General features: G+C 37.8%; 1 protein-coding gene across 5 annotated transcripts in view; it reads left to right on the top strand.

The window, feature by feature from the left end:
• The window catches only part of LOC127620946 (ubiquitin-associated protein 2-like), a 41080-nt gene extending 35315 nt beyond the window's left edge, over positions 1-5765 (top strand). For 4 of the 5 annotated variants that reach the window (XM_052094315.1, XM_052094319.1, XM_052094316.1 and 1 more), the window contains exons 23-28: positions 1944-2297; positions 2422-2493; positions 3547-3651; positions 4038-4099; positions 4324-4515; positions 5047-5765. In XM_052094315.1, coding sequence (XP_051950275.1) covers positions 1944-2297; positions 2422-2493; positions 3547-3651; positions 4038-4099; positions 4324-4515; positions 5047-5127 — 866 coding nt within the window. In that variant the 3' untranslated portion in view covers positions 5128-5765. The remainder of the gene's footprint in view (positions 1-1943; positions 2298-2421; positions 2494-3546; positions 3652-4037; positions 4100-4323; positions 4516-5046) is intronic. The other variant, XM_052094318.1, reaches the window with a different exon arrangement.
• The last annotated feature ends 10554 nt before the right edge of the window (positions 5766-16319 follow it).

The following is a 16319-nucleotide window of genomic DNA, read 5'->3' as shown; positions in this document are numbered from 1 at the left end:
ACACTAACAGGAATGGGACAAATAATTTGTTTGCACCTGGAATATTATATTGATGCTCACTGGATCTGCACAAGCGCGTGAGTGCAACCAAAGTCTTTCTAGTAAGTCAGTCACTGTCAGCCGCCGCCTTCTCTTGAGAGGCTATTTCCAATCATGACAGTGCAGCTCCTATCTACTTAAATGGGGAAAGACTGACATCTCCAAAACGGTTGGTCAATATTATGATCAAAGAACATATTTCAAATCAGCAGTAAAATCTGACAACACTGGTATCCTAAATGGTGCTTTACCTCAGATTATGCTAGAAACGCAATTTTCCCAGCTTTCATAGCTAATGTGCATGCACGTTTTTGAGTTGATTGACAGGCAATGTGTGTATCTAAAAGGTGGTTGGCTGTTATACCTGTAAGGCGGGACTTCCTATCTACATCCGTTGACTGCAGTTGGGCATTTTAATTTCTCCCAATAATTTTAATAGAAGTGTCCCATCTCTCCTAAATAGTCTCTTGTGCAACTTAAAATTAAAACCGCTTCACGTGTGCTATGAGTAAATGTGCGCTTATTCAATATGCGCTGTATGTACAATTTGTTTGATTCTGTATTTGTTGTGTAAATGCGATTGCTAATGTGGTTGCTGCAAAAGGGTTGCTGGACTACTGTGTGTACTGTTTATTTCCTCCGAATATATATATATATATATATATATATATATATATATATATATATATATATATATATATATATATATATATATCGTGCTAATAAATTGTTAATTTTATGACTAAACAGAAATCAGAAGAAACTGCTATCTATTATTTGTTAAGATTCTTTTTACAAAGTTTTGTGTGAAATTGAGTAAATATAGTGCTAAATAAGAGTTTCTAAATATAATTTTAAGCAATTTTGTTCATTATTTACTATATTAAATTGTGATATCAGCATTGTATCTGCCTATCGGCCGCCATGCTCTCTGGATATCCGCATCGGCCATTAAAAAAACATGTCAGTCGACCACTAAATGTATCACTGAAATATAGTAGAGGTCAAATTCTCTTTCAAGGGACTGTAATGATGTAAACAGTATGTAACACTGCCAAATGGGGAAAAAATAACGTGATTCAGCACAATGTCATTAAAGTGTTAGGTCTATCCGACTTGGTATAACATTCAAGTTCAGTTCAATATTTTTTTACTTTAGTTGATGAGATCACATCTTTAACTTGAAATATAACTTATCTGTGTTATATTTAATCTGCAACACATTGTAAACATCACATATCGAAAAGAGATAATGACAGGAAGAGAGACTAGTTTGGTTTGCATTAACTAAACATTACTACATACAACATTATATCTAAACGGCTCTCCACACAAAACACCCCGTGACAGATCTTCACCAATATGCTGTAAGTAGGCGAATTGGGACACAACATTAATATTCTCATTTTTCATTCAGCTTTACCGTACTTTTGTGCTTTGCGCAACAAGTACTGAACCTCCTGCTTTTCATCATTGTTGAGCTACAGAAGTAGCATTGTGAACAGGCACATCATTGTCAGTAAGAAACAAATATCAATGTGCGGTAACTGGTTCCACTGTTGTCTTGTCTGTATGGAGGATTTGTGTGGACATGATTACAAATTAAACAAGTTGTGGACTTATTCTTGGCACATTCTGAATTAGCATTTTGTTGAAATAGAAATGGTTTTCATTGACATAATGCAGCAGTAGGTTGCTTCTCGCACGCTTACTCTTAATGTGAAAAATTTAACTATTTAGTCTTTGCATTATAATATCATGTTGCAGTATCATGAGGTAAAACAAGGCAAAACTTTGAAATAATGTTTCCCACCTCTGATCAGTCAGTAAGACCGCATGCATGTGGGTGTAACCATTCCAGCATTGTTTTACAAATATTTTGTCCTTTTGTCTTTCCTTTACAGGTGAGCCCACTAAATTCGGACGCAACGACTCAAACTCCCCAGCCCCCAACACCAGCCTCTCCTCAGTGCCCCCCTCACAGTCTCAACAGGGTGCCATCCCCCCTCAAAGTCAAGGGCCCCAGAACCCAGGTCAAGCCCAACAGGGTCAGACTCAGGCCTTCCTCAACCCTCAACTGCCCCCAGGCTACGGCTACACAAGTCTGCCCTACTACCCCGGTGTGCCGGGATTGCCCAGTGCCTTCCAGTATGGCCCCACTGTCTTCATGCCCCAAACATCCGCAAAGCAGCACGCCATGGGCCCGTCCAGCCAGTACCAGCACCAAGCCGGATACAGCCAACACGCGTATGGCCCAGGTAAATATTAGATTTACAGGCTGCTTGTCTCTTTGTAGTTTGCATAAACATTTTACAAATCTGTCATTTACTCACCCTCATGTCATTCCAAACATGTATGACTTTCTTCCATGGAACACAAAAGGAAATTATGAAGAATTTACTGGTCGCTTTTATCCATGTAATTACAATGAATGGGGACTGGAGCTTCAAAAAGGTAGAAAAAGCAACTTAAAAATATATATATATATATAAAACAAAATTGGTTCATATGAGGCATACGCTATATTGAAAAACTTCTGAAGGCATACTTGAGCTTTGTATAAAGAATAGACCAAAATTGTAGTCGTTATACACTGATAATAGGCCCTTTCCCATCTACAGTCCTGGTACTTTTACTTTAGTTTCTTTCTAGATGAGAACTTGTTCAAGGAACGGAACACCTGAGATTTTTCCCGTTGCATTCGCATACTTCGTTATTACTGTAGTGGCATCATCTAGTATCGACCGTTTTTTGTCTGATGTGGTTTGAACGCACGATTCAATAACAACAAAACTGACGTAGGACACCGGAATCAGAGTTAGACTTTTGTTAGGGCTGTTTTACACAAGCTTTGGCTGCATCCGAAAACATAGGCAGCTGCCTATTCAGTGAATGGTTTAAATGACAATGTTTTTGGATGAATGGAACTTTAAAGGAAACTGGTCTCCAAACAGTAATAAAAGCAATAAAATAATATACAGTCTCCCGAAGGCAGCATTTTCCGTTTTTGGTAGCAGTCTGTTACTTCAGGTTACAGTTTTAACTGAGCGCGACATATGTGTGTGCGGCGCTCCATGCTGCTGCAGCCATAGAGAGAGATGAGACGAGCGGTCAGACCAACACGCAGTATGCGCTGAATTTAGTGTACAACATGTTGAAAATTAATTACAGGTTGCAGCACCTCCCACGGTCCAGAATAGGAGCTAAAAATCCCCCAAAACAACTCTGAGTTCCTTAGGTGCAAAAGCGAAGAAAAGTACTAGTCCTGGGGGAAAGTACCTAAAATAGACTTTAGTACTACCAGTGGGAAAGGGCCTAATCATGGCATCCACCCTAGCCGTTTTCATTAACAGGTCTGAACGATTTGTTCACAAATGAGTAAATGATGACAATTTTTGTTGTGATTTAAACATCATTTAATCCCCAATATAGCAAGGTTTTCTTTCCTTACTAGGCTGGGAAACACAAGCATTTCTTGGTTTGAAATCTCTCGTTCTCTCTGCTAAGGTTTTGACGAGCTGTCCCAGGCTCATGCTGGAGGAGAGTATGGGAAAGGATATGGAGGCAGCTCTCAGTCCCAGGCCAAATCTGTCAGCAACAGCACAGGAAAAGGTAGACCTTACACTCACTCTACTCTATAAAAAAGATTTGTAACTAGTAGCACCTAATAACCATGTAAAAAATATATATATATAATTCGAGAGCAAATCATTTTCCTAAAAATGAATGGCAACATATGTGGACAGCGGGACTAAGTTGTGAAATTTTAAATAATACCAAGCTATAGAAAATCTGAGATATATATATATATATATATATTTTTTTTTCCTGATCTTTTGGTCAGATTTTAGGAGTGAATGCACTTCACAGCATAGAGAGCTATAGGATGCGAAGCCAAAATACAATGTCCACACACGTACGCGGGGTCAAACAAGATCAATATAAAACGTATATTCTTATGTAGATGTCATGTTTTAACATTTTAAACCACTTCACAGCACCAGGATTGTCTGGATCTGCAAGCTCCGAGCTTACTGGTAACGTCTACAGCAAGAATCAGGTGAGGAGCAGACTCGTATGTAAGAAGGAGTGGGGGGCATTCAAGGAAAAAGGTTGGGAACCACTTAACTAGATGATGTGAACATTATACATGAATCACAAAAGATTAAATAAGGTCTTTTATTATATACAATATCAAAATATTGATCATGTAGTATTTATATAACCTGGTGGGGTCCATTCATAGACATTTAATTCTGTCTCACTCTCCTCTGACCCATCTAGACATTCGACAAGCAGGGTTTTCCCACAGCAACTGCCCCTGCCTTCAGCCTGCCCTCAGCTTTGGGAGGGACTGGCCCGCTTAACCCTGCAGGTGCACCTGGTTACGCCCCAGTCCCCTTCCTTCACATCTTGCCCCATCATCAGCAGCCCCCCACACAGTTACTTCACCACCATATGGCTCAAGACACACAGGTGAATGCAATATTTACACATGTAAAAGTACTCAAAGTAATGCTGGACTTGAGAATTCATCAATGAGCCACTTTCCACGAGTAAGCATGGCTTGTTTTAAACCAGTAAAGGCACAAAAACCATGTTCTTTAGAGAGAGAACTACAGATGTTAGATAACCTGTGAACTGAACACATCTGTACTGACTGTATTAAACAAAGTGATGCTTTAGCATCACCCCAAGCTGTGTGAAATATATATATACACGTTGTTTAAGATCAGCTGTTAAATGCTGAATGCTTCCGTGTAGTAAAACTTCAATAAGTGTTTCATTTGGGACGATACTACACTTTGAAAATTCATACACTACATGGCTGAGTGTATAGTCTATAGTGTGTCATTTGGGACACGGCTATTGACTTTGTGCCCTATTTGTGGAAAGTGCCATCAGGTGATCTTCTAATATAGATCAAATACTTGGTTTATATTTCATTAAATAAGCAGTTATCCTAATGTGTTGTATTCATGTTGTTTTTCTCTTTGCTGTCTGCAGGGCCAACGGAGTCAGTCCAACAGCATGCAGAAGAGTCAGGGCAAGTCCAACTACAGCAGCTCTCCTTACTGGGCGAACTGAACAATCTTTTCAAACAGTTACTGACATGAAAGCCCAAATCTGCGTGCCTGCACTGTTTTGCCTCATCAGAAACATACACAGACACTGTATCAGTTCTCCCCCCACCCCCCTCCTCCAAAGTTCTCCTCTGCTATTTTCCATTTAGTTTTTTCCTTCTCTGATTTTGGTTTTTCCATGTAAGATATTTATGTAAGTATTTATATATACTGTAAATGTTAAGAAGCCGAACATAAGATATGGTCGCTCCATTTTATTTTTTTTGACAGACTCTTTGATTTGTTTACTTTTTAAAAACTGCAGAGATGTAGCAAAACATTTAAAGGAAAAGTATTTTGAGGAAAACCAAAAAGAGACATTGCAAAGAGAGAGCAAGAGCACTGACAGTGGAGGAGGGTGAAATCGTGTGGGGTTTTCACTCATTCAGACATCATGAGAGGCGTCAACATCGAGAGCGTTCCACTCTTGAGTCCTTCCCTCTGGGGGATGTTACACTGTACTATGGTTCTCAAGTTAATTTCTGTCAGAAATAGAGTTTAAAGCAGAAATTTAAATTCTGTCCCAAAAGAAAAAGGAAAAACAGCCCATACATTTTATATTTTACTCTTGTTCCCCTCTGAATAAAGGTTCTGAGCTATTCACCCATTTGTGTCTTTCATTTGTTATGCTGCTCAGGAGATGGCAGGTGCAGACTGACAGATTATTCATTAAATATGAATCCTAATACACATACTACTGCTACACAAACTGAAGGGTGATGCCAAACAGCAATTGTTGTGTGCTCATTTAAATTCTAGTCTACTGGAATATCAGCATCCTTATGACAGTAGTGTACTGAGATGCATTCTTTAAAAAGAAAGCTGGCTACAATGGTGTTTTCAATGAGTTTGTTTAAAAATGCATTAGGGTGAAATTGCATTAAAACAGGCAATTTTAAGTAATCAAAAAACTATTTTAAACCACCCTTGAAAATGGTAGTTTTGCTTGTATATTGAATAGTATATTGAATATTTCAGCTCTGTAGGTCCATACAATGCAAGTGAATGGTGACCAAAATATTGAAGCTCCAAAAACTACAAAGACATCAAAGTAATCCATAAAACTCCAGTGGATGGTTAAATCCATGTCTTCTGAATTGATCTGTTTTGGATGAGAACAGACCAAGATGTAACCCCTTTTTCACATTTTGTCATTGCAGTGTCTAGTCATGATCAGGATTTCGTGCTCCATTACACTTCCTAGTGCTTGATGCATTTTTAGAACGTTAGATGTTATGTAAGCCCTGAACTGCAAGGTGAAAAAAGTCACTATGTGAAATTTTTTTGCCGTCTCAGTGTCCAACAAAAACATTTCCACAAATTTGTGTCTTCTCAGGCAAAGCTTTTTCCTGGAAATGATTTTTAAATTTTTTTCCTGAATTTTTTTAATTTTTTCCCCTCAATACGTTAGAATTGTTTGGTTTTTTTTTTTTTTTTTGCAAGCTAAAAATGTACATGTTGTACCAACCTCGGCCACCAGGTGCCACTATCAGTAAGCATGAAATCTTATGCTGACAAGGTGACAATGTGGTGAAGGTCATCAAGCAATCAGAAATGACTCCCGTTGTTCCACTTGACAAAGAATACTATATGAAACCTATGTAACCTGAGGTAAATTCATTTAATTGTGGAATTTTATGTATTAACACTGTATGCTTTTTTTCTTGTTTAAGATACGCAAAACATCCTTGTTATTGTATACTATAATTATACATTTATAAATCAACGGATAAAGTGCCACAGACATTCGGTCACGTTGTCCGCATTAGATTTCCTACTAGCTGATAGTGGCACATTGTAATTGATTGCTAGCAAGAAGTGGTTTTTTTTTTGTGTGTGTGTTGTGTTGCCTCGTGAGAGAAAACAATTCTGAGGAAAAAAACATTGAGAAAGAGAATTTAAAAGAAAAAAGATTTGCTGAGAAAAAAAAAATTGCCTGAGAAAATTATTTGCAGATATTTTTATTTTATTTTTAAATGTAGGACATAGGATCAGGAAGGCAGTAAGACACCCTAAAAATAAATTCTTTTGAGTTTTTTCACCTTGCGGTTCAGGGCTTCCGTAAAATGGTGCTAGGAAGTGTAATTGATCTTGAAATCATGATCGCCAAGGAGACTGCTTATGTCCAGATTTATAGTGAAAAATGTGTTGCATTTTGGTCTGTTCTCACCCAAACCTGATTGGATCGCTTCAGAAGACTGATTAAACCGCTGGAGTCTTATGGATTAATTTTTATGCTGCCTTTATGTGCTTTTTGGTGCTTCAAAGTTCTGTCACCATTTACTTGCATTGTGAGGACCTACAGAGCTGATATAGTCTTCTAATAATCTTTGAATTCTGCATCTGGGAGTAATTTATAAGATAATTTTCATTTTTGGATGATCTATTCCTTTAATATATAAAACGGATTACAAGTGACTATTTAAAAGAGACTGAAGTCTCTCACGGGTAGGTCTGTAATACAAGATTTTTCCTACTTTGTTCTAAATATTATATTTATTGAGAATGAAAAACTGATGAAGTCAAGGTTGCCTTAGTATGAGCGATATATACCTACAAACTGTCAAATGATTAGAGTCACCATGAGCTTAACTGAATTAGAACACGTCTCATCAACATGTCCTTAATAGATTTACAGTCAAAATAGGTGAAGGCCACAAAGACTTGAAACAGCTAATGTGTTTGTGTGTTTTCTGTCACTAAGGAGCTTTATTTTGTGTAAGCTGGTTACGTTGAAGCTAGGAGTTTGAAAGGCTGGTATAGCATGAGTTCTCATTTATGTTTATCTCGTTAATGTTTATTTCATTTATGACAGATTACACTATGGCAAGATTGTATAAGGCAATGCCCCTAGAGATCAAAAGTTTTGCCCACAAACTTCTTTGGACTACTGGGAATTCCACAGATAATGGGAAAATTGTTTATTTTCCAGCAAACTATGATTTATTTTGCATACTGAGGATCCACAGATTTAGCAATAAATGTGAGTTAATATGCGTTATTAATAGAAATGTTATATATTTCTTATATGCTAAAATTTGTAATTTCCTGACCCATGATTATATTAAAAAATATCTATATTTTACATGTTAAAAATATTTTAACATTTTTGTTATCTATAATTTTTCTCCTTTATCTTATTTATGTATACATTTTGGTTGGTTTATCTGTATTTTGTAATTATCTATCATTTTTTTAAATGTTTGTTTATTTCATTGGTTTATTTTTTTTTCTTCGCCTGTACTTGTCTTTATGACTTTTCATTGTATTCATATATTGTTTGATCTTATTGAACATTTATATAGAAAAGAAATCCAAAGTTTTAGCACAATGTGTGGACTTTCAGATGGTCCCTTACCCAACAGAGGCAAACGTTCAAACTTATATCAATGTTAAATCTGTGATCTGGAAGGGTGTCACCTTGACACCATCTGACCATCTAATATACTGGACAAATCACGTCCCGTGTTGATTTGATACGGCATGAATCATTTGATCTTTACATACGGGATGGGTGGCAACCCTATGTGCGTGCCTTCTTTAGATTAGCTAAAAAGACTAATTTTAGATTGCTCTTACTGTGCAGGTGAGTGTTAGCAGTTGATACCACCAGTGTTTGAGTGCAGAGATGTTCCAATTTACAATAAATCATCTTATTTGTTCTAAACTGCCAAATGTCCAACATTTGACAATTTGGGTTTTCCCATGAATCATTGAAAATAACACAGTATGGTTCAGTTTATCAGTAGTACAATGTAATAGCTAGCACAATTAAATATGGATTAACTTCTGTACGGATATAAATTGGTAACAACATAGGAGCAGAATTCTAAAGTGTACTGTTTTTTTTTTATCTGAGCATATATTCATTATCAAATGAAAAGAGGACAATGTATAATAACATTGAATGAAAAGTATTAAGACAAATGAAATACATACAATGAATTATATGATTATGGTATGATATTATATATATATACTGTATATGTATATTTCCGGTAGGGAGAGTTACTTTTAAAAAGTATTCCACTAAAAATGACAGAATACATGCTGTAAAATTTAATTTATAGCGTAGTCTGTTAGATTGCTAAAAAGTGCACTCATTAATTGTTTCCTCATTAAAAATGTTTTAACTCCTAAAGACATGAATTGTAATTTTGCAATATATGTAGTAAATCAGGACACTTTCACTCATTGATTAAAGTAATCATGGCTGACTGTGAATACTATATTTTTACAATGGCATCAGAAATGGGAAACTATTGATTTTAAATGATGCTGAATCCAAACCGCTATGTGTTAGTGTAAGTCCAAGATGACACAAAGACGAAAGTTACTGAGTGCACCTTTAAGGTCAGTAATGTGTTCTAAATACTTTAGATTGCTTCTTCAGCACTGGCAGTTTTTTTTTATTTGTTTTGACTATAAACAAGTAAATAAAGTACGAAAAAAAAAAACACTTCACTGTAAAAAATACATTCTCTGCAGTTTTGCTACTCAAGTAAATTAATGTTGTTGTTTTTAGTTTTTTTTTAGGTATTGTTACAGAAAAACAATATTTAAATTCTCATTAAGAATACATTTTTGCCCTTATACTGGGAGGATGTCCAGCAAGTTAAATAAATAAACTTCAATTGGTTCATAATGCAGCAGCCAGAGTGCTGACTACAACCAAGAAATATGATCATATCAGCCGCACTTGACGTTACATTGGCTACCAGTTCAATTTCATATTCATTTTAAAATTCTGTTAACTAGCTCTAGTGACCTTCTACCACACTATATTCTATCACGTTCATTATGATTGCAAAATTCTGGCCTGTTAATAATCCCTAGAATACCAAAATACCACAGGAGGTAGATCCTTTTCATATTTGGCACCTAAACTAGGAGTGGTGGTGGCGTAGTGGGCTAAAGCACTTGAGCCCGGCACTTAACTCCAGGTTGCTCTGGGGGGATTGTACTTGTAATAAGTGCACTGTAAGTCGCTTTGGATAAAAGCGTCTGCCAAATGCATAAATGTAAATGTAAACAATGGAATAATCTTCCTGACACTGTTCAGGACACAGACGCACTCAGTTTATGTCTAGACTAAAGACTCATCTTTTCAGTCAAGCATACACCTAATTTATCTATCAACTCATAGTTATGCTGCATAAATTTGGTACTTTGGTATTAGCTCACATTAATTAAACACAATTTTACATGACATTAAAAATTTTAATTAAACCGTTTTGTATTTAATTGTATTTAAAATGTATATTGTATTATAAAATTACAATTGCACTGAGATTTATAATTTTTTGTATTGCATCATGCCGATTTGCTGTCGTCATAGCAATCAGTAATGTGTATTTCTATGCACTTAACATGTATAAGACCATCCAGCAGTGTTAATTACTCTGATTAAGTAAGGCTTTGCATTATTTGATGCATTGCTTGCATTCATTTACTTCATGTTCCATGTATGCTATAGTGTAGGAGTGTCTGTCTGCTGAATAACTGTCTGAATAATGTTTGTGTGTATGTGTCTCTCTGTGTGTGTGTGCAGATAGATGCATGTAAATGTTTCTAAGAATGAAGTTATATGTCATCTATGCTCTGATTTGCAGGGAATAACAATCATCTCCTGCAAGTGAGACCAGTTGAGGGATTCCAACATAGCCTTCTGGGCCACAGAGCCCTTTTTGTGTTTTTGTTGTTGTTGTGTATGTTCTGGCTGCCTGTGTCTATCACATATGCAGGTCAATGGGCCCATCCTCATGGATGTGCCACTACTGCTCTACAGCGAGGCGAGGGTATACGTGTCTTTAGATTCCACCAGCATTGAGCACATAAAATCCACCCTGCAATTCAATTTGGTAATACAGTCTTAACTGCATTAACCAGTCTATCATTTTATACACTGCTGGCCCATTTCTCTTATTGCATTTAAAGGCATTTGGTGAGCAAGTGCATGAGAATAAATGGGTTTAGTGCATTAGCAAATGAACTTCTCACAGGTGGTCTGCGAAGAGTTACACTGGGGCAGGTTAAACGTTACATTTTTTTGCACTTTGTTGAAATTGGCTAGTGCGTTTAAATAAATATTAGAGAAATGTAATGTACGTTTATGCCTTAAACTTTGCACTTGACTAGAAGCAAGCCTGTATGTAAGCGATTTAACTGTTTTTTTGTTTTTGGACTCATGGTTGTTACTCATTCATGGAATCATTAGGCTGGAATGTGGGATTGCTAACGCATTAGATGCTCTTAATGAGAGTTTATAAGTTTTTCCCTATAGGGGTCTGAGAACAGTTACATTGGGGGTCCTGTGATAATTATCCACTGATTTCTGCACATTACGTTTGTTTACTCAGCTCTGAAGAGGTGATAAATAAAGGCCTAATTGCGGCAGATGGAATGCACGCTGTTAAGTGTTCTCAGAGAAAGACACTTGAAGGGGGGCAGCTCGGGCTCGCAGGGTAATGGCTGTCAAGCGGAATTTGCGCCCCCCGGTAGAGAAGCAACGCGCTGAATGCGGTTGCCCGCTACCTCCGTGAGCTGGGTACTTGATTCCGCTCTCAAATCTCTGCATGTTCCTCCTCCCTCTGTGCTTTAAATGACAGTCCTGCTCTCGCGCTGAATGGCGGTGGTCACAGGGTGTTTTCATCCCCTTTCATCTTGTTTATAAGGACCGTGAGATATTCTTGTCCTTCGCCTGTTGTCGGATTTGACAGCGGCTCCATTCACGAAGAAATTGGCCGTAATTAGTGCAATTATGCTGATTCGCACTCGTGTTGGAAACGGAACAGAGCGCACAGTGTGCGCGAGCGCAGAGGGATAACCAAAACAAAGATCAATCAATCATGACGCGATTGAGAGCGACGCGTAACGTTAGCCACATAATGATGCCATCAAAACGGCATCGAGTGACGAGCCTAATGTGAGAGGAATAATTAACAAGCCCATCACATCAGATCTATAAGTCATTGTAGTAAAGTTGTGAAATAATGGATTGAACTGTCTACATTTTACGAGCAATGTAAACAACAACATAAACGTATTGACTCACAAGCAAGTCATCTTTCAGCTTTCTTTTAATACATCTTTCTCATGTCTGACCAATAATTAATAAACGGAAATTGCAAAAAGAAAACATTAATTTCCATATACGCAAGCCATCACACAATCAAGAGATCTTTTGTTCCATATGTCAGCACAAGGCCGGAGGAAATTACAGCTGTGCTGATATACGAAACAACAGCATGATTGCTAGTGTGATATTGCTTTATACAACGAACAAGTACATTTTATTGAATACTTACGTTTCAGACAAAACTTGCTGATTTAGTTCGTGCATTTCTTCTCTACTAGCTAAAATATTTCAAAACAAAGTCAATTTGAATCATCCATCCATCATCAACCGCTTATCCTGTGTACAGGGTCACAGGGGGCTGGAGCCTATCCCAGCTAACATTGGGCGAAAGGCGGGGGACACCCTGGACAGGTCGCCAGTCCATCACAGGGCCACACATAGACAGACACTCACTCACACTCACCTCCACATCCACACCTAGGGCAATTTTTTTTGGAGACACCAATTAACCTAGCCTGCATGTCTTTTGGATGGTGGGAGGAAGCCGGAGTACCCGGAGAGAACCCACACAGACACGGGGAGAACATGCAAACTCCACACAGAAAGGCCGGGGCAACCAGGGTTTGAACCCACGACCTTCTTGCTGTGAGGCGACAGTGCTAACCGCTGCACCACCGTGCCGCCCTCAATTTGAATCAATTGAATCAAAAAAAATTAAGCAATCAACTTGAGTGGTGGTGGTGGCGTAGTGGGCTAAAGCACATAACTGTTAATCAGAAGGTTGCTGGTTCAATCCCCACAGCCACCACCATTGTGTCCTTGAGCAAGGCACTTAACTCCAGGTTGCTCTGGGGGGATTGTCCCTGTAATAAGGGCTCTGTAAGTCGCTTTGTATAAAAGCGTCTGCCAAATGCATAAATGTAAATGCATCAAGCTTAAAGCACTAAGTATACTTCGGTCAGACGCAAACGCTGAGTGTCCGCCAACAGGACGTATAATGCAAATTTCGCCATCAGTGGAGTGTTTGAGCACTGAATGCATGCAACCAGATTTTTATTACAGTCACGATGAAGTGTTAGAAGAAGCTCATGGGAAGAAATTTGCATTTAAAAGTGAACTCTGTCCTGCAAATCTAGTTGACAAGTAAACCTATGACCAGTAGAAGATCAAAACATCACATTGTGACCTCTTGGCTCAATTTAAGGAATACATTTCAAAGTTGTTGTTTTTTTTTGTGACAAGAAGGTGAGTAGATGGTATATGTTAACATTTAAAAAATAATTTTGTTATTTGTGATGTTTTTTTTTTACTAAAACCAGGAGTCCTCCAGCGTGACATCCTGGTCTGTTGCGTTGTCCAAAACAATTTGCGTGCTAAATGTCTATTGTGACCGCCCCATACTATTGTTTTAAACTCACTTCTGTTGTTTTGGTGGTTAATGACGATGATTGAAAAACTCTAGTATCATTAATACTAAGTGTGTATCATTACACAAAGTTTGTTGCTAGATAGGACTCGTCCTGTGTTGGCAACGATATACCAAGCGTCCTCAACTTAGAATGATATGGCCTCTGTAGAACAAACGGAAACAAAATATCATGGTTACTATGAGAGCATGCCCTGAGTGAGAAGGGAATCTCTGAGGTAAACTTTAGGAGATTTATAACTAAGTAGAGCGAAAAGAAATTGATTTTATGGCTTGACATTTATATTTATTTAAAATGATTTATTATTATTGTTTTACACCCATCTACTGAGATACTTTGAACATCATATCTTAAATCGGCATAATTTTTCAGATAAATTATTTTAATTTACTTTGACAAAGAATTTTGGGTTGTAAGTGCCAGTGAAAGATCCACCTCCCGCATCCTCTGAAATCCTGTGAAAGGCCACATATGAAGGCTGCATTTTGAGTGTCCTACTTGGATTTTTATTTTATTTTTTCTCTCCCGTATAACCAATAACTAGACCTACAAGACAGAAATAAAACATTTACAGACAAAACCAAAAAATGTTAAGAAAACAACATAAAACAGCCAGGGATATATTAAGTAAAGACAATTAAGATGCTACATACTTCGACACATTTCACAGCTTTCTTATGTTTTAAGTATTGTCAGACGTCTGTTTTAAAGATTATAAACAGTGAGTGTCCTACTTGGCTGCTTGGCCAAAGCAGCTTCTATGACGTATGCGGCCGACAAATGCGACCTCAGGAGCAAGCAGCCTTTGAAACGAGACACAGATAGTCACCCATAACATAAAATGTACTCATTTGTTGCCACCTTCCTGCGGAAATATGCTGTCTCCAAAAATGGTCACTGAACGGATCTGTGAATGAAATCAAAATGAACAATGAATCAAAGTCCCTACCACTATTTGGAGAGCCACAAACACTGAGAAGTGGAGTGATACTAATAGAGTGCAACAGTGCCCACCCAAGTTTTCAGCCGTCTGGGTTCCAGTAACATTTTTCCCATTTCCCATTTTTTCCATATAGGCTTTTCATAAAATCCTTTATAAAAGAGTTGTAAGCCATGAACCAAAGCAACCAGCTCAGGGGTGAATCACAACATTACAAACTTTGATTTGAAGCAAAAAAGTATGTGAAAATCAGACAAAAAGACAAAGGTACAAGGCTGTGTACTTACTGTCTTTCAGAGGGTATGAACTACAATCCCAAGAAGCATTGCAAGTGATGTAATCAAATAAAAAACAATGGAAAATATATACAAATATAGATTTTAGGTTGTTGATTATAAGTATAGACACAATATATTTTAAGTTTACGGAAAATTATACCAATATATACAAATATATAAGCATGTAGGGAGACAGACTCGATTGTGTCATTCACAGTGCGTCATGTAAGTGAACGGTCGCTGCTGGACTTGTTTGGCGGACTTTGTTGGCTGCTGTTGTCTGATTGGTGGATAGTCTCTGCTGGATCATAGGTAGTGGAGCTGTTCACCAGGAATTCCGCTATTAAACATGATTTTAAAACAATGAAGTAGAAATAATGCAGACTGATGGCTTCAACAAAGGCATATCCCATCGATGAACAACCTCACAGTTCACGGTAGGTCTGTTTTTAAAGGTTGTAAGTTAACTTTGAACTGGTACCAGACTGTGGCGCTCTATAGTGAAGCATTTCTTAGAAAGCTGCTTGTCCAATCAGATTTGAGGACCAAGCACTTAGTTTATCCTGAACGCTGAAGTGTTCCCCAATTCATAACATGGGCCTGTTTACGTTTTCTGGTCTCTAGTGTTTTCACTGCATTAGCACATGTTTTTAGCAGATGTGGTGTTTGGTGTATTAAATTAGCAAAAAACTGCCAAATAACAAACATTTGTTTCCATAGTGCCGATACTTTACAAAGTCATGGTGACCTTCTTTTGACAGCGCCTCACCCGTCAAAGTTTAAGGAGTGAGTAGATGTCATGAAGTAATGACCCATGATTAGTTATTTTGATAACTACTTTGAGTTGTAATGACAGCCAAAAACTGCATAAGTTGAGCCTGAACTAATTTGATCTCCAACTAAACTTGTCTGGATAGCTTGTTCTTTTTGTAGTTTTTGCGTTGCTTCGTAAGGAGACCAGATGTCGTGCCGAAATGTGACTCCTAGTTTTCTTATGTTTAGGGGTAGGGTTTAGGGATAGGGACCAATGACTCCCTACTATGGTTAAGGGAATGGGTGTAGGTGTAGGGATAGTTTTTGGGATAAGGACCAATCAGGTAGCAGGGAGTCAAAATCTGGCGGGGAGTCAAATTTCGGCACAGAAAACAGTCAGATTCACTTTGTGTTTGGTCAGTAAAACTGTGGAGAAAATAATTTATAACATGATTTTTGAACCAAATTGAAAATAGCCTATTAGGCTATATAACTGTTAGTATCTGGGAATCTTATCTCTGATAAATGTGATAATTGCAGCGTTTCCGCCGGATCCACTTTGATCCCTGAGGACGTCTTGAGGATGAAACGCGGTGTGTCTTTAAGACCCTGCGGAGGCCCGGTAACACCACACGGCTTCGTTGTCCGTACTCTCCCGACTGTCTCTGTAGTTATTTGAAG

Source organism: Xyrauchen texanus, chromosome 27 (genome assembly GCF_025860055.1).
Source record: "Xyrauchen texanus isolate HMW12.3.18 chromosome 27, RBS_HiC_50CHRs, whole genome shotgun sequence".
Taxonomy (NCBI): Eukaryota; Metazoa; Chordata; class Actinopteri; order Cypriniformes; family Catostomidae; genus Xyrauchen; species Xyrauchen texanus.
The sequence above is the reverse complement of the archived record's forward strand: the minus strand, read 5'-3'. Positions and strand labels throughout refer to the sequence as shown.